This window comes from Marmota flaviventris, chromosome 9, assembly GCF_047511675.1.
Source record: "Marmota flaviventris isolate mMarFla1 chromosome 9, mMarFla1.hap1, whole genome shotgun sequence".
NCBI classification, from domain to species: domain Eukaryota; kingdom Metazoa; phylum Chordata; class Mammalia; order Rodentia; family Sciuridae; genus Marmota; species Marmota flaviventris.
Window position 1 is genome coordinate 49,861,950 of NC_092506.1, and position 19,838 is coordinate 49,881,787.

The 19,838-nt window shown below is 32.9% G+C and overlaps 1 protein-coding gene across 4 annotated transcripts in view; it reads left to right on the plus strand.

Moving 5' to 3' along the window:
• The window catches only part of Btbd10 (BTB domain containing 10), a 59,957-nt gene that overhangs the window by 16,032 nt on the left and 24,087 nt on the right, over positions 1–19,838 (plus strand). For 2 of the 4 annotated variants that reach the window (XM_071616381.1, XM_027942400.2), the window contains one exon: positions 4,192–4,349. The exons of the other annotated variants lie outside the window; for them this stretch is intronic. In XM_071616381.1, coding sequence (XP_071472482.1) covers positions 4,249–4,349 — 101 coding nt within the window. In that variant the 5' untranslated portion in view covers positions 4,192–4,248. The remainder of the gene's footprint in view (positions 1–4,191; positions 4,350–19,838) is intronic. 4 annotated transcript variants of the gene reach the window in all.

The window sequence follows — 19,838 nt, forward strand, 5'->3', positions numbered from 1 at the left end:
GTTCTTATATTTATAGAGTAGCTAAGGGGCTGAACTAGAACCGAAGTCAGGGTGGGGTTACCCAGTTTGTGCCATTTTTCTTTGTACTTCACCCTTCCCTTGCATGTTTTAATCCTGCTACTTAGTTCCTCCAGATGCCTTGTAGTTACCTTGTTTTGTTCTTTTTTTCATCAGTAGGCAAGCTACTGTCTAGGAAGAAGTCTGGGTTGCTTACAAGTTGTTTTGTATTACAGTGGTTCAAGGGCGGTTCCCCTTTTGAGATTCATTGCTCTCTGTGTTCCTAAATTCCTGTCTCATATTGTTAGTTTAAAAAAAAAAAGATCCTTCTATAGATCATTGTCATTAATAATATCTGTAAATAGTGTCCCAGGGAATACTTATGTTACCTTTGTTTTAAAGATTTTTATAACTCCTGCCCCTCCTTGTTGAGATAGTAATATCCAAGATAAGGGAAAGTAATTGAATCACCTTTTCTCAGTTAACTTTTAGTAATCTGGAGGAACACATGTCCCTAATCAACAAGCCCAGTTTTTTCAGCTTCTGTACAGGTGATTTCTGCATGATTTTCATTGTCTCTAAAAATAAAATGAACAGTGACATTCTTTCTAGAGATGTTGTTTCCAGTAGTCCAGCATTTTTTTTTTTGATGATAAAAGAGCCAAAGAGCATATTTTAGTTTGCCTAATATGTCATGGACCTTAGGCGTTCAAGTGCCATATTTCGGAGGAACATTTTATGTTAAGGAGTTTAGGTATAGGAAATGGAGAGTCATTAAGAATTTTTAGACAGAAAGAAAATCTGGATTACAGTGGAGCAAATGTGCAACTGAATGGTGGTAAGGAAGTCGGCCAAGAGGTTTATTGATAGATGGCAGAGGTTTAAATGAAGTCAGCAGCAGACTTATGAATGAAAGGGAGAAGAGAGTCAAAAAAGAAATTTTTTTAAAGTAGACTTGAGGTAGGGAAATAAGAAGTCAGGGATGATTTCAAAGTTTCAAACTTAGTGAGTAGAGCTGACTCCAGCTGACGTGGGAGGCCAAAACAACAAGACTGGTTTTGCAATTTGGGAAGCCTGTTGAAGAATTCAGATGTGATAATGGAAATAGAGATTGTGAAAATAGAGATGTGAAAACTAATTCTGATGTTCTTGAGGGTTTTATCTTCATTTTTTGGTCTTTTGATTCCTTGGACCCAAGCAACCACTGAGGAAGATAAAATCCTAAAGAATACCAAGACTTAATGGGGAGAAATGGTAGGTTAACAGTGCAAAGACTTGAGTAAAGGGGCTGTAGGTAGATGAGAGACTCAAGAGCAGGTCATGAGAAGTTCATTTTTCTCTTACTTGAATGAGGTTTTTGTTTGTTTTTTGAGAAATAATGTCTGACAGCATATTGCAGATGGCTTGGCGTATTGTAATAGATGCTCCGTAAGTGCTTGAATGAGTGAATGAATGAAGTCAGACAAATATAAGTCACAGAGTATGGCACAAAATAGTATATATTGTATATCAGTTACCTTTTAACCATTTAGTTTTATCTTTAGGTTAGTTATAAAATTTAAGAATACACTAACGTGTAGACACATGCATGTTTTTTCAGGATATCTCAACTTGAATTTCACTTTTTAGTCTGCTTATACTCCCATAATTATTGGGTGTGAGGGGTGGGAGAAATCTTTCACCTGGTAATAAATACTTCAGGGTTTTTTTGTTTTTTTTTTTTTTGACAAATCAAATGTGAATATGCTTTTTTTATTGACTTTTTTAAAGCCTTTATCTGAACATTAAACATTTTTTTTTCTTTTTGCTTGCTCACTACTTTCAATAAATATATGCTCACTATTTTCAGTAGGATCAAATTAGGAAAACTTTGGCATTTCCCTTATGTTTTGTGTGTTACAGTGGATCTGAATCTACCTTATTCCTTGCCTATTTGCCACTGCCTCTCATGATTTGGGATTGTTCTCTCAGTGGGCATTTGTTGCCATCCTAGTCAGAGGAATGTCTCTGATAGTTAAGTGTAAGGAAGAGAAAAAATGGTCTTGTATGCTGGTGAGGATGCAGAGGGAAAAATGCTTTGTAAAGAATGAAATGTTAATCCCTGAAATAATTTATTGGAAGACCTGTAAAGTCAGGAGAAAAATGTTCTAAATCTCATTCTACAGAACATGCTAAATCTCTTCATCTTACTTATCCCTCCTTATTGATTTTTTTCCTACTATTCTTTATACCTTTTGTGTTTCTATTGATGATCACTTTTTCCCTTTATTTCTCTGATTTGTTCTCTTTTTCTTTTATTCTGCGTTCTCTCTTCAGTATGGATAATTAGCTATAATATAAAGTTGAAGCTTTTTAGTTTTATTTAGAGTAAATATATTTTCATAGTTAAAAACTCAATTGAGATTGATATCTTTATGTTCAAAGTAATTTCATAGTTTTTACGTTCATTTAATAACTGATTTTTGATGATTCAGTGATCCTTCAGGAAATGGATTTCCTTTTCTGGGAGCATTCAAAAAATAAACCATGTAGCATTTGCTTAGGGATTTGAACCAGCCATTGTGCAATTCTTCCTTTTCCCCTTTCCCATTATTTTTATTTCATTCATTGAAATATTTATATATTATTGAAATATTAATTTATTATATGATTTTAAACTTTTTGGAAAGAAGGTATGAGGTAACCATGAGGAAAAATCATAGAAAAATAGTTTATCTAAAATAAAACCATTTATTTTACTGTTTTTGATATAAAATTCAAAATTTTAATGAGTTGTCTTTGGCATTCTCTGTGAAATTATACTGAAATTAAACTTAGGAAGGTCTTTTCCTGATTTGGGGATTTCCCTTTGACTTTTATGTATGATTCTCCTTACTTTTCTCCATCAAATTCAACTTAACAAAAGTATAGAAAAAGTAAGTATATAAGAGCAGGCAACAGGACACCTGGGTTCTAGACGAGTTTATATAACTTTGTTCAAATTGTTTATTTGGTCAGAAAAATTTGAACAAAGTTTATCATTTGGTTTCTTTTGGTGTTCACAGTCTCTGAAAGTCAAATCTGATCTACTTTCTTTCTTTTGGTACTGGGGATTGAACAGGGGCACTCAACCACTGAGCCACATCCCTAGCCCATTTTGTATTTTATTTAGAGACAGGGTCTCACTGAGTTGTTTAGAGTTGCTTAACGCCTCGCTTTTGCTGAGGCTAACTTTGAACTTTTGATCCTCCTGCCTCAGCCTCCCAAGCTGCTGGAATTACAGGTGGGTGCTGCTGTCCCAGGCTGATCTACTTTCAACCAAATACTTCAGTCTGAGCACTTTTCAAGATCAAGACTATTCTGTATACTAAATTTTTATTGTCTTTTAGTATAAAGAGTAAATAGTAGTATTTACTATTGAATAGTGATATTGTGAACTTTGATAAAGTTACCCAAATTCTAAAGATGTTTGCTGTTTTTTATATGGAAATTATAATACCTACATTGCAAGGTGAATGTGAAAATTAAATTAGATGTGAATATACTTTAAAAATGTATAGTCCAGGTATTCTATAACACTATTGAGTTTTCTTACAATTTTATATGACTAGGTAGATTTAACAGTCACAGGCCTAACATATGAAAAGATGTTAAGTGTATGAATTGTATAGATAAAGCACCTTCTTGTGGTAATTGCACTGTAAGTAAACACAAGGATGTTTACATAGATTTATTTTTTGAGCAGAAATTAAATTTCTATTTGGCTTCTTTAACTTGGTTAAAGAAATAATAACATTGTTGTTTGGTGTTACTAGTTGCTTTGTTAAGCATCTTTTAGTCATTAAGAAATGTGTTCCAAGTGATATTTATATAAAGAAATCATTCTATGGAATTGTTTTTGCCTTTTGGTATTATATTCATGTTTGGAAACATGACTATCTAAATAGGAGTTAAATATATATACTAGATATGAATGGTACACTGTCAAACTGTTACATAGGAGTAGCAAATTTAATAGATAAGTCATATGAAAAGTACCTAAAAAGACTCCTGGGGCTTATGGTAATCTGATTTTTGGCACTTTGTATATTTAGTGTTTTATGATCCATTCATCACTTTTAAAATTTGTCACAATAATATCAAGTACATAAAATTCTATGGCTATTTTATTCTGAGTGGAATAGATTTAAAGGTCAACACTACTCTTTTATGTAGGTTATGGGTGCTACATGTGTGCTTTCAAAGCAATAGTGTGAGGAAACTTGAAGTGGGATGGCAGGACGGCCTCATCCCTATGACAGTAACTCCAGTGATCCAGAGAATTGGGATCGGAAATTGCATAGTAGACCTCGTAAACTTTATAAACATTCAAGGTAGGTAGAAAATATGTATTTCACATATCAAAGCTCTGCTAAAACTGATTATAAAGACTACTACTGCATTTGGTTGTGGCAAGTCCTGTCAGAGTATGGGGGATGGTTTACAAAATATTGTGCATGTTTATATTTCTCCTTAATTAGCTTACAGAGAAACAATTCTTTCTTTTTAAGTTTTTATATTCACATTTGTTTTAAGATTTATTTCTATCTCTAAATTATGTTAAAATCTTAGTTGACTCCATGATCGAGTATTATAATTGGCTTAATTGGAATCTCTGGCAAGACCAGTTAGTTCTTTGTATTTTAAAATCTATAGGAATTTATTTTGTATTCTAAGTTTATTATATGTTCAGATTACACATGATAATTTATAGTTTTGTCAGTGTTTTCCTCAATACATTTGTAACTGTATGAATTTATATTATGTTGTCATACTGATCCTAATGGGAAAATCAGTCTTTTTTGGAGTGACCATACTGGTTCATTTAAAGTTTGATGCATGAAATGAAATTCATTTCAAAAGTTTCTGCTTATCTATATGTTTGTTTTAAACTATCATTTTGTGCTGTGAGACTAAATGAGGAATACCTCATTTACAATACTTTGTGATCTGAAATTTTAGGATATTAATTGACAGCTTATAAACCTCCCATATTACAGGTATGTAAGCATGTTTTCATAGAGGATTTTGCTGGGTGAATATTGCTTAGAGGATATTATTGAATATTTAACTAACTAGGATATAAAATTCTCCTGATGACTGATAACAAATACTAGCTTTCTTGAAAAAAACATGCCATGATATTGAAATCTGTTTTGTAATTTTTAAGAAATACTTTAGGTACTTTTAAACTGTGTATTACAGCTAAGCAACATGAGTGGCTGATACTTTTAAGTCCCCTGACAAGAAGTTCACTGACATTGCAGACTTTTAATGGGATAAGATCGTAAAATGTTAATGTGAAGTTGACTTTATTAACTTATAATTACATGCCAAATGATGTCAATGTTTTTTTGTTTTGTTTATAGTTAGTGAGTATACATGTGTTCTCCAAATGGGGCATTAGTTCTTTTTCTGTTTCATGGATAATTACTTAGTCTTTGAGATTAAAGAGGCATTGGATTGTGTGAGGTTATATTTTTATCTACTCTTGTGTGTTTATTATACAGGTGAATTATATATTATCCTTCCTAATTCACAATTTTTTTCTTCTCATGTATACAGTGCTACATTATATACTGAAGAGGTGATGAGGGTGGAAGTAAGCCATTGTTTGCTTTATAAAAGCTACATGCATACAGTGGGAAAAATGTTTTAAAACTTTCAGTGCTTTTTCCATTCTGTTTGATTTCAGTAACAAATACAGCTCTTCTTGGTAGATGTAGCATTGGTAAATTAATTAATCAATTTCTTCCGTCCCTCCCTCCTTCTCTCCCATATAGTGCTACGGATTTAACCCAGGGCCTTGTATATGCTAGGCAGGTTGTCTATCACTGAGCTATGTCCTCAGCCTTTCATTAATTTTTTCATCCTTTTGTAAGGTGGGCTGCAATAATATTTAGGGTTGTTTGAATGAAAAACATTAAAGGGAAATTAAACATATCAGTAAATTGATTTTAAAAATTATCTTATGTAAAAACCATGAAGTTCTTTGAGATTACTTTAAACCTAATTTGTAAAAAATCTGCCCCAAAAGAACAGCTTATTTTTAGAGATCTCTTGTCCCTATGCATTTAGAAACAGAATACTTGGAAGTATTGTTTGACTTTTAAAAAAATTTTACTTTGGGAGTTTACTTAGTTACTAATTTATTTTTATGGTGCTGGGGAACAAGCCCAGAGCCTCCTGCATACAATGCAAACACTCTTACCACTGAGCTACATCCCCAGTCCCCAGAATATTTATTTACTTACTTGTGTATTTATTTATTCCTTCCCTCTCTCTCCCTCCTTCTGTACCTATAATAGAAGAATCCTGGGGGCACTCTCCCATTGATCAACTCCTTATCTATCTATCTATCTATTAAGACAGGGTCTTGCTAAAAAGTTGCTGAGGCTGACCTCAAACTTTTGATCCTCCTGCCTCAGCCTTCAGAGTTGCTGGGATTTCAGGTGTGCACTACCTACCTGCTGGGAGTCGATAATAAACTGATTGACTAAGAGGTTTTAAAAAACAAACATTAGCAAATTTTATTGAGAATCTTCCCTTAGTTTAGGAGAAATTTTAAAGTATATGAGGGTACTGCTTGGAAATGCTTTAATATTCACATATGGAACAATTAGAGTACTCAAACTAATTAAATAGTGGTATTGAGTTGTAAAGTTCAGAGAATGAATCAGTATCAAAAATAAGGCTTGAGGGCTGGGGTTGTGGCTTGGTGGTAGAGGGCTTGCCTAGCATGTGTGAGGCCCTGGGTTCGAATTTCAGCACTACATATAAATAAATGAATAAAATAAAGGTCCATCAACATCTAAAATAAATTAAAAAAAAATAAGGCTTGAGAAAATCCTAAGGTGATTAGAGTATTAAGTATTAAGGTAGATGGAGGAAATTTCTGCCAGGGACCTTCAGGAGATTACTTTGACCAGATCTGAAAGTAGAGCTCTGGATATTATTATTGTCTCCATTTGGCAGATAAAAACAGGCTAATATCCTTGACCAAGGCCATTGAACTTATAAATAGCATAGCTGAAATTTATAAAAAAGCCTTTTTTTCTTTCTTAATTTTTAAATAATTTATCATAATCTACTATGTATAATGAACCCCTGTTTCCCATTACCCAGCTTGAAGGTACCAACTTGTGGCTGATTTTGTTTTATTTGTGCATCTACCTACTTTTTTGAATATTACGGATTTTATTTAGGGATGTTTGTAAAAGAAAACCAGACTAAACGTTGGCCTAATTTGGGGATTTAGTTTTTTGTACCTAAGACATCTAGAGGTAGGTGATGGCTGAGTATTTTTAATTGCTTTAGGATATACCAGGATTAAAAATCTCTGCTTTGCTTGGCTTTTCTCTTATAGTCACAAGGTGGATATTGTAGCTCTAGCCATCATGTCTACCTTCTAGACAAGAAAAAAAAGGGAAAAGGAGCAGTTGGAAAGGGATTCATTTTTATCAGGAAATTAAATTTCTTGAGATTTTCTAGCAGTTATCTACTTAATCATTAACTAGAGCTGTGTCCTGTGGTCAGTTCTGGATCAGGGAGACTGAGAATGTTAGTTTTTGAGCTGGACTTATTGCTATCTCAAACAATTGGGGATTTAAATTTACAAAACAAATAAGTGAGCATAGTTTTCTTTATTGTCTCAATATTGTAGATAATCTAAAAGTCATCTTGTTTAAATATGTATTTCGTTTATATGTATTTTTGAATAGCCTTATTTTTTCAGTGTCTTAGTTTTGAATTTTTCCCCTCTTTCCTTGCTGGGTGTGATAAAAATAAACTTTCTGATTTACAAAAGTAATAGTAATGGTTGCAGTCTTTTCTGTTCTGATGGGTTGCCATCTGAGGTTTGTAGGTATTGACTTTATGATTTCTATCTAATACAATTTTAAGGTACTTTATTTTCTGAACTTTCTTTTGAATATAGATTTGTGTATGTGTGTGTGTTTAGGATTGAACCCAGGGATGCTTAACCACTAAGCTACATTCTTATCCTTTTTTATTTTGAGACAGGGTCTTGCTAAGTTGCTTAGGGCATTGCTGAGTTGCTGAGGCTGACTTTGAACTTGCCATCCTCCTGTCTCAGCATCCTGAGCTGCTAGGATTACAGGTGTGCACCACTGCACCCAACTTGAATATAGATTTGTCTAGCACTCTGATATAAAAGATAGAGAAAGCTGTTCTGGACATAGATAGACTTCAGGTGCTGGAGTCTCTCTTCAGGTGGTATAGAAATATATTACTTAAAAATCAGTGAACTTTGTTTCTGTGTGAGTAGTTGTATAGTTAATATCTACATAGAAGGGTTTGGTAGTAGCTAAAGATGTTAAAAAGTCATTTTGGTTGAGGTATATTTGGTCTAATTATGACATTTTTCCTTTTATTTATGAGTTAGAGGAATCTTTGTGTTGGGCGGGGGTGGTGAGTAATGGGTGGGATCCTGGGGATTGAACCCAGGGTCTTGGGTATGCTAGGCAAGTTTCTACCATTGAACTACATCCCCAGCCCTTTTTATTTTATTTTGAGGCAAGTGTTGTTAAGTTGCTAGATTGGCCTCCAAGTTGTGATTCTCCTTCCTCAGCCTTCAAAGTAGCTGGGATTACACCTGAATTAGAGGAGGTTTTGCTATTTTAAAAAAGAAAATGAGTTCCTCTTCTGTATAATGTGTATAGCAAGAATATATGCTTAAGGCTTTTGAATATTTGAGTTGGGCAGAATGACTATATAAAACTCTGATCTGCAGTCTGCTCAGGTTGCTAAAGATAAATGCATCGTACATTCAATATCAGACTTTGCCGCAAGGTTTCATTCCCCAGAAGTACGCATGCTCATTTCTTCTGAGCTTTCCATTTTCCCTTTTAAATCACTTCATAGTTCAGCAGCAGACTGAAAAGTTCGGTTGCTTAAAAGAATATTTCTTGAGTGAATTCTTAAAGTGCAGATGATATTTTCCCTTTGGTTTTAAAGAAAAGCATTATTGACCAGAATGTATACACAAATATTGAAAGGAAAAAGGAATGTTATCTGCATCCTAGTTTTCTAAAACCTGGCAAGCTGTCAGAGCTAGAATTAGCTTTACAGATGGCATTGGCAGCATATCTACATATCTCTAAGCCCTCATCCCCTGCGTTTTCTTCACCTGTCTATCAGTTACAATATCCAATCACTGTTTAGAGATGGAGAAATGGGATGATCACAGCTCACACGATGCTGTTTGGTTAGAAACGTCAGTGCTGCACAACCCACGGCTGAGTCAGTGTCTGTGAGAAAATGAACTGAATTAATATATAGAGGGGGTTGAATCTCTGAACATTTAAAGCCTATATATCTGCAACAGCATTATTACACAGTAGAGGGAGGAAAGCTAAAGGAAGTCTGTGGAGAGGTGAGGTAGGGGGAAATTTTCTGATTGTTCAGAAGAATCTTGAAGATGATGGAAATATCAGATGTGCTAAAGTTTCCTAGTAATGCCCAAGGATGCTGACCTGGCTTTCAGTGCTGCATTGTTTGAAAGAGCAGAGTCCCTTTATACTCTGATTTCAACATTTTTTTCTTGTTTTTGTGTGTCTACCTTGGCATATGCTAAAGGAAGGTGTGTATGTATTTATTACATGATATCTTTGTTTTATAATTATATACATATACGAATATGAGGGAAAGATTGAGAGGGATATGTTGGCCTTTGTTTGATTGTGATCATTTACATTTCTAGATGAAAATGATCATATATCTTTCAGTTTAATGGCAAGTTATTTAAAATAAATGAAGTATATTTTTGTTGTTTTCATGATTTTGATGTTTTTTATTTAATGTAACTTGGGAATGCATTCCATTTGATACTGTATTTTATGAATATAAAAACTTAATTAAGGAAAGACTAATTTTGAGATATTTTTGATATATTTGAAAATAAAATTCAAGATAGAAATGAAATAATTGAAATAATTTTCTAAAGATGGAATTGGATATATTTTTATATTGGATTAATTAAGAATTAGTTTAATTACTTATAGTTAGTGGTATTTTACAGGACTAAATGTATTTGGAAGATAAAGCCTAATGTTTAAAATGACTTTTATAGAACATGCACTCTGAATAGAAAAATCTCCAACTGCCACTGAAACAGAGAATAAGCCAGATAAGTTTTGGGGTTAGTGAAAATTGATTTTCAACCAGATAGAATTTCTAAATAAAGATAATTGTTCTTCTGTGAGGTTTTAAATCTAGGCAGGTGGCATTGCTTACCTAATTAGGAAATGTTAGCACAATTTAAAGCATTTTAACTATGTTTTATTCCTTCTGCCATCATTACCACTATCCTACTGATCATTTATTTTCTAAGGAATTTTGGGATATTCAGTATTTTAAAATTACTTTATTTTTAGTGTGTGTGTGTGTATGTATGTATGTATGTATGTAGTTCTTTGCATCCTTTCCTTAAAATACAGTGAAGTTCTTGTGATTTCCCCCGTTTAATGTCTAAAACTTTGGTCATCTTGCTGGTTGTCAAGGCTTATTTATGTATATAGTTGAATTAATCACATTATGCATATATAAATTTGTGGTTTTGGGTCCAGAGATGTTTTTCTAAGCTTGTTATAGTAATAGAGTTATAAGAGTAGAATCTCAAGCTAGACCTTTTTATCTTAACTTTTTAGAATACTTTCCTGTGGTTCTGCTGATTCTTTTAAGATAATAATGCCTGTCATTGGAAAAGTAGTACGTTTTCATTTCATAAATTTGGCAAACACTGGAAGGCCTATAAAAGAAAATAAAAATATCCTATCAAAATAATACTTTTAAGTATTTTGGTATTTATAGCCTATTTTTCCCCTGGATATACATTTAATGTATAAAAACCACACATGTATACTTAAAAATGATTTCTAGATATTACTGTATGAACTATTATATAACCTCTCCTTTTAGAAAAAGGAAATTCTGAACATACCCTGGGTCATGAAATTATCTTCTACATTATAATTGAATTACATAGTTTTATGTATGCATGCCTTGTAATTTATTTCACCAGTCTGAGTTTTGATACTTCATTAGAGAAACAGCATGATTCCATAGCATAAATTTCTTAAGAAAGGAAGACTATCTAAGGGAGTTAGGTAAAAATATAATTTTGATATTCTTCTGACAATAAAAGATCCTTAGCATGATTTCAAAAGTGAGCTCTTTAAAGATCTGCACACTACTTTTAAATATCGGTCTACAAGGTCTTTGTCCCAACCACTGAATGTTGGTATTGTAATGTGAATGAAACCATAAGCAGTAATATATGTTGAGTATCTCTTATCCAAAATGCTTGGGAAATATTTCAGATTTCAGTTTAAAAAAAAAAATTTGGAATACTTGCATATCAACAGGGAAGTATGTTAAGGATGAGACCTAAGTCTAAACAAGAAAGTCGTATGTTTCATATATACTATATATATATATATAACCTGAAGGTAATTTTATGTAGTAATTTTGGTGCACTTGAGTTTTGACTGTGACTTATCACATAAGGTCAGGCTTGGAATTTCTCACTTGAAGTGCCCAAGAGGATTTTCGAGCATTTTGAATTATGGATGCTTAACCTATAATGAATGGACAAAGGTGTTTACCAAGAAAACTGTGTTAACAAAATCAGGTGATGGGTTAAACTTGACCCACAGGCCATAGTTTGCCAACCTGTCTTAACACATTAAAAATGCTTATAAAAGCATGCATAAATCAGTTGCTTCAAAAATATATTTAGTATAAAACCTTTAGTTTAAAATACTAGGGTCATGATATTTGTTAGAGTAATAAAAACAGGTTATTTTCACTTAAAAATAAAAATTTAGAATTGAAAATAATGCTTCTTTATTAAGGACAAACTAATTCAAATGAATAGGAACATCTGATCAGAAATTTACAAGGAGGCTCACTTCATTTTTAAGAAAAAAAAGTTTTTAAAAGTGTGATTGAAAGTTTTTAAGAACCTTGTCAATCTTCATATCTATATTCCTACACAAGGGCACACATATAGTAGTATTTGACAAAAGAAAGTGCTGACTTACTATATATACTGTGAAACTTCACCTATATTTAAAAACATGAATAATGATATAATAGGTTATGATGTTAATTGGTGGGAGTATTTAAAATTAAAGAAAATAATTCCTTTAAGGGGAGTTGGACCTATCATGTATGGTTTTATTAGGTGCATATTGCAAAAAAAGGGTCATCTGTAAATGTATACCATTCACATTGTAGATATTGTAGTGTTATGTATTTGTCAACAATTTTCTGATAGGAGTGCTGCTTATATCAGTTAATTCTGGAAATTTTTCTTTGATAATTTATTCCCATTCATTTTCTCTGTTCTCTTTAGAGCATATGTATTAGTTGCATGTTGACCTGTTTTAATTAGTTGTATAATTTTCTTATCCTTTCACTTTTGCCCATTTCTTTTTCTTTCTTTTTTTTTGTACTTTTGAGTGTATGTCAAATATTTTCTTTCAACCTTCTTAGTAATCTTTACTGGGGCCTCACATGTACAAGGCCCTCAGTTCAATCCCCAGCACCACCAGAAAAAAAAAAAAATTGATATTACTGTGTTTGAAATTTCTTTCTTTCTTTCTTTCGTTGGTTGTAGATGGACACAATATCTTTAATTTATTTGTTTATTTTTATGTGGTGCTGAGAATCAAACCCAGTACCTACATACATGTGAGGCAAGCACTCTACCACTGAGCTACAACCCCAGCCCCTGTGTTTGGAATTTCTAAGAATTCTTTCTTTAAATTTTTAAAAATAGCAGTCAGTCTTTGTTTTACGTATATAGTATCTTTTTATTACTGAATTTATTGGTTATAGCTTTGCTTTTTTTATTGTCTCTGCAGTGTCTGCTGCCTTTTTTGTTCTATGTGTCAAACTTTTTTATTGTGAGATAATTTTAGACTTATAAGAAGTCACAAAATTATGCAGTGAGTTCCTATATATTCTACCCAGATTCTCCCAAAGGTAACATCTTAAATACTTAATTTAACTAATGAAGTATATTATCAAAAACCAGGAAATTGACATTTTATTAACTGTTGACCTTTTTTGGATTTCATCAGTTTTTACATGCACTCTTTTTCTGATACATAGTTAGTTCTATGGCATTTTATCATATGTGTAGATCCATATAATATCCACCAGTCAGGATGCAGAACTATTTCATCACTACAGAGAAACTCTTTGATGTTCCTTCTTTATAGTTACGCCTCTCTCCATCTGTACCCCTGGCGATCCCTGAGTTGTTTCTCCATTGCTATGATTTATTTTGTCACTTTGAGAACATTAAATAAATGGAATTATATAGTACCAACTTTTGGGTTTGGATTTTTTTTATTTCATTCAGATAATGCCCTTAAGTTCCATTCTCAGAGTTACACATATCAATATTTTTAAATTGATATAATAGTGTTCTATACCACATTTCAGTAATTCATTTAGAGAGTAGCATGGTTTAGGTTATAAACTTTGCAGTAGAGTTGGATTTTTAAAACTATATTACTTTAAGAATTAGACTGTTTTTCAGTTGTAGGAGTCTGTACCTAACTGAATAAAACAAGGCCCTTAAGTTTCTCTTCAATCTTTAGGAACAGGTTTACTATTGAAAACTTGCCATAATTAGAATTTTTAAACAAATGAAGTTCTAAAGTTATATGCAGAAATCCATACAAGATAAGTAGAAAAATTTAATGTAAATAGATATTTGTTCCTAATAGTGACCATGTTAGTAAGATTTAAACATTTTTAGAGACTGCTGCCTGTTCATTTACCATATGCTTTGAAACATGATTTTGAAATGAAGTGAAAAGTTGGTATTATATATAGAAATCAAAAACATTATTCATAAAGTAGTAAAATTTTATAATGGAGGTTTTTAGTAATTGGGTTTTATGTTTAAGGTGGGTTTATTTACATAACTAGAGATGACAGACATAATATTCCTTAGTTGATGAAAATTGTCATCTCAGAGGATTCTTGATTAAGAATGCTGATTTGAATTTTTATCATAACCTTATTTGGTAATATTTGTTAGTCTGTAAGTATGCTTTTAAATGGTGTTCAATGTAGATGGTAATTGTCTTTAATATGACTGTTGAAATATATGCTTCTGGTTTCTTGGGACCATGAACCATTAGAATGGTATCCCAGAGTCTGTGCAGATTGATAAGTAGAATTTAGGGAACTCTGGTGAGAAAAGCATAAGAGGAAAAGACTGTTAGGAGAAGAAAGTCTTTTATTATTTAAGTGTAAGTTGCAGCATCCTGATAGGGTATTGTCAGGCAGGTTATATTTTGGCTAAAAAGCCAGTTTTTGTATATAACTCTACTTTTGATATTTGTAATACACCCATGAAATCACACCTCAGTCAGGATAACGAAACATATACATCACATCAAAAGTTTCCTTGGGGCCTTTGTAACTCTCCCCTTCCAGTTCCCGTACTTCATGCCATGCAGCCACCAGTCTGTTTTCCAACACTGTACATTAGTCTTTATTTCCTAGAATTTTATGTAATTTTTGTCTTCTTTCGCTCATAATTATTTTGAGGTTGATTCATGTTGTAATTTGAGTCAATGTTGAGTCTCATTCTTTTTTCATTGTTAAGTCTCATTCCATTGTGTGGATATACACAAATGGTTTAGCCTTTCATCTGCTCATAGATATTTAGTTAAGTAGTTTCTATTTTTAAGCTGTTACAAATAAAGCTACTAACAATGTATATATATATAAACATTTTTTCTGTTTTTTCCCCCTCCAGATATGTAATGTTTTTTCTCTTGCTCTTTTTTTTTTTTTTAAATATGTTTAGTTGTCAATGGACCTTTATTTTATTTATTTATATGTGGTACTGAGAATCGGACCCTCACACATGCTAGGTAATCGCTGTACCACTGAGCCACAACCCCAGCCCCTCTGGCTCTTTTTTTTTAAATTTGTTGTTTTTAGGTGTACATGATAGTAGAGTAGTGTCAACTTTTTGTCCATTATTTTGACTTTTTTTTTTTACTCTCTTGTTTTTTAGTTGTAGTTGGACACAATACCTTTGTTTTATTTTTATGCTGAGGATCAAACCCAGTGCCCTGCACATCCTAGGCGAGCACTCTATGGCTGAGCTACAACCCCAGCCCCTTGAGGTGTTTTTTTTTTTTTTTTAATTTTGAGAGCTCTTTACATATCCTGTATATAAGTCATTGAGACATGATGTGCAAATATTTTCTCTCTATAGTTTTATTATTCTCTCCACAGTATTTTTTGAAGAGATGAAGTTTTTAATTTTGAAGAAGTTCAATTTTCAGTTTATCTCTTTATGAATTGTGCTTTTTATTTCTAGAAGTTTTATAGTTTTAGGTCTCTGATCTATTTTGAGTTAACTTTTGTGTGTGATATGAACTATTGACCAGAGAGATCTGTTTTGTTTTGTTTTTTACCTTGAAGTGCTGGAAGTGAAACATCCATTGTATATCTGCTTGTTCCAGCACATTTGATGAAAAATTCTTCCCTGAATTGCTTTTGAATCCTTGTTGAAAATCAGTTGTCCACATACATGTACACGGTACTTTCCTGGTGTCTCTATTCTAGTCTATTCTACTTGTGTGTCGTGGTACCAAGAACACATTGTGTTCATTACTACAATTTTAAAATAAGTCTTGAAATCAATTTATATGAATTTTTCGGCTTTTCTGTTTTACAGTGACTTAGGCTATTCTAGGAACTTTGCATTTCTCTGCGTGTATGTCTGTATGTGTTTGTGTGTCCTTGCATATGCTAAGCACACACTTTACTGCTGACCTTTACCTCATCCCCCTTCTTATAAATTTTAGAATTATTTTATCACTTTTGATAAAGAAATCCACTTGGTTTTTTAATGGAATTATGTTGTATCTGTGTTTAACTTCTTTAATACATACAGTGCTATTAAACTTATCTATGTCTTAAGTGAGCTTTGGTAAGTTTGAATTTATCCCTTTCTTCTAAATTGTTGAATTTATTGGCATAAAGTTGCTTATAATATTCTCATTATTCTTTTTTTTTTTTTTTTTTTTTTTTAAGTGCCAGCTTTGTTGCCTTTTTTAAAAAATGTGGTGCTGGGGATTGAACCCAGGGCCTTGGTGCATGCAAGGCAAGCACTCTAGCAACTGAGCTATATCCCCAGCCCTCCATTGTTTTTTTTTTTAATATTTATTTTTTAGTTTTCGGTGGACACAACATCTTTATTTTATTTATATGTGGTGCTGAGGATCGAACCCAGCGCCCCTCGCATGCCAGGCGAGCGCGCTACCGCTTGAGCCACATCCCCAGCCCCCCTCCATTGGTTTTTATCCAGTATTTTTCTGCTTCTAATTATATTGATTTTCACTCTGATCTTTATTATTGTTTTCTACTTTCTTTGGGTTCATTTTTTCATTGTCTATTTTCTCCTTCCTTCCTTCATTTATTTATTTTTGGATTACAATTCTTAATACAGCATTATACAATAATTTATCATATCTCTGATTATATATAAGGTATGTTGACACCAAATTCACATCTTCATACATGTATTTTATATAATGATGAGGGCATCCTTTCACCATCCATGCTATTCCCCTTCTCCCTTCCTTTCCCTCCCACCCCCTTTCCCTGTCTAAAGGTAATCTTCCTCCCTTGCTCTCCCTCCCAACCCCATTTTGAGTCACCCCCCCCCTTATATCAAAGAAGAAATTCGGCATTTTGGGGGGGGGATTGGCTAACTTCACTTAGCATAATCTTCTCTAATGCCATCCATTTCCCTGCAAATGCTATGATCTTATTCTTTTTTCTTTTTCCCTTTTTTTTGGGGTTGGGGTTTCTCTAAATTGCTGAGACTGGCCTCAAACTTGGGATTCTACTGCCTTAGCTTTCTGAGTTTCTGGGATTATAGGCATGCACAACCATGCCTGATTTCTTTGTCTGTTTTCATTTATTTATTTAGAGAATTTTTTTAATATTTATTTTTCAGTTTTTGGTGGACACCTTTATTTTATTTTATGTGGTGCTGAGGATCGAACCCAGCGCCCCGCACATGCCAGGCACGGAGCGTGTTACTGCTTGAGCCACATCCCCAGCCCTACTTATTTATTTTTATGTGGTGCTGAGGATGGAACTTGGACCTTGCACATGCTAGGTGAGCGCTCTACTGCTGAGCCACAACTCCAGGCCCTGTTTTCTTAAGGTAGAAACTAAGGTCATTTGCCTTAGACTTGTCTTCTTTACTAATATAAGAATTTAATGCTGTAGTTTGCCCTCTAAATACTACTCTATTGCTTGCCTCACACTTTTTGATTTTTTTTGTTTCTTTCTTTCTGTTATGGCTTAGATGTGAGGTGTCCTCCAAAAACTCATGTGTAAAACAATGCAAGAGAATTTAGAGGTAAAATGATTAGAAGAGTCTTAAGGAGAGTCTTAACCTAATAAATAGTTTTAATACACTTGAATGGATTAACTGGGTGATAGGTAGGCAGGTAGGGTATGGCTGGAGGAGGTAGGTCATTGGGGGCATGCCTTACAAGTATGTATTTGGGCCCTGGTGTCCAGAGGTTAGTCAATTTCTGCTTCCTGATTGTCATGTCCTGAACTGCTTTCCTCTGCCTCACCCTTTCATCATGACGTACTGCTTCAGTTTGGACCCAGAGTTATTGAAGTTAGCGGCCTGTGGACTGAGACCTCTGAAGCCACATGACAAACTTTTCCTCCTCTAATTAATTATTCTTGCCATGTTGTGGTCACAGCATCAAAAAAGCTGACTAAAACACTTTCACTTCAAAGTTTTCTGATTTCCTTTCTGATTTCTTCTTTGTCCCATGAGCTATTTAGATAAAGGTGTTCTTTAATTTCTAAATCTTTAGAAATTTCCCAGATATGTTACTGAATTTTAATTTAATTCTGTTGTAATCAGAGAATACTTGATATACTTGGTATGATTAAAGTTCTTTTAAGTTGAGATATTTTCCCGAAAAGAGTTTTATGTTGGGTAAAGTGTTACATAATTTTCAGTTAGGTCAAGTTAGTTGATAGTATTACTTGGTGTAGTGATTTCTATTTATTTGCTCAATTAAATATTATTAGAGGACTGGGACATATCTCAGTGGTAGGATGCATTCTTATATCAGGTACCAGGCCATGAGTTCAATCTCCAGCACCAATATCTATCTACCTGTCAGTCAATCAAAAAGGGTGTTCAAAAAAATAAAATAATTTTAAAAGGGGGGTGTTAAAAATTTCTAACCCAAATTGTGGAGTTATCCAGTTCTCATAATTTTATCACTTTTTGTTTCAGATATTTTCAAATTCTCTTATGATTCAGAAAAACATTTGAACTGGTACATGTTCTTAATGAATTAACTTTTTTATTCTTATGAAATACCTTGATAATACCGATCTTTGCTCTGAACTCTATTTTGCTAATGAATGGCTACTTTTGCTCTCTTTGGATTAGTGCTAGCATAGCATACCTTTCATATTGAACCTTTTGGTACCTTTATATTTAAAGTATATTTCCTGTAGGCAGTATATAGTTGGGTCTGGCTTTTTTATCCATTCAGATAATCTCTTAGCTTTTATGGCTTAGACCAGTTATATTTACATGGCTTACTTTGTGTATTATGTGATTATTAACATAGTTTAGTCTGTTATCTTGATAATTGTTTGCTGTTTTTCCCTGTTGTACTCCTCCCTTCCTCTTCCTTCATTGGTATTCCTTTTTTTTTCTTTCTTTGTCTTCGTTTGGAATAACTGAATCTTTTAAAAAAGGATTTTATTTTATCTCCATTGTTGGCATGTTAACTGTATTTCTTTGTTTTGTTTTATTACTGGTTGCTTTAGTTTATAGTATACATCTTTAGTCAGTCTGCCTTGGGGTAATATTGTACTATTTGTAGTGTAGTACACAAGGCTTCCAACAGTGTTTTCTATTTCTTTTTTCCCAAACTTTGTTCTCTTGAAATTATATGTATATGCAATAAACTCCACATTATATAGTTACAATTATTGTTTAGACTAATCTTCTAAGATTTAAACAGTAAGGAAAAAGTTTTATTTTCCCACACAATTATTTCCATTGTTCTCCATTTCTGTGTAGATACATATTATTGGATCTACAAATATTTTTATTCTAAGAAAATTTCCTTTTAACTGTTCTTATAGTTCAAGTCTACTCATGATGAATTTGTCTCTTTTAACTGAAAGTCTATATTTCCCTTTTATTTTTGAAAAGGAGTAAAATAATTTGCTCAGTGTAGAAAATTAGGTTGACAGAATATTGTTATTCTTATTTTTTTGTCTTCAAAGTATGGGTGGAATTTGTTGTGCATATTGCTTCTATTGTTGTTAAATTTTCATTTGGGAAAAGTTCAGATATTATTTCTTCTCCCTTTTCTTTTCCCACTTCTGTTCTTTTATGGATTCCATTTAGATCTGTAGGCCACTTGAAGTTGACCCACAGCATACTCATGATCTGTTTATTTACTTTCCTGTTTTCTCTTTGTTTCATTTTGGGTGTTTCCTATTACCTTTCTTTTATAATGTGTGTCTGCCATGAATTCTATTAGGTGTATTTTTCATCTCAGATTTTGTCATTTTTATCACTGGAAGTTTGATATTTGTGTCTTTGAAAAAAATCTTCGATTTCTCTTAACTTTTTGGAAAAATATGGTTATAATGACACTTTCAATGCCTTTATTTTTAATTCTAACATGTCAGTTCTGGTTTGATTTCTCTTATCTCTCTTAATTATCGGTTATGTATTCTAGCTTCTTTGCATG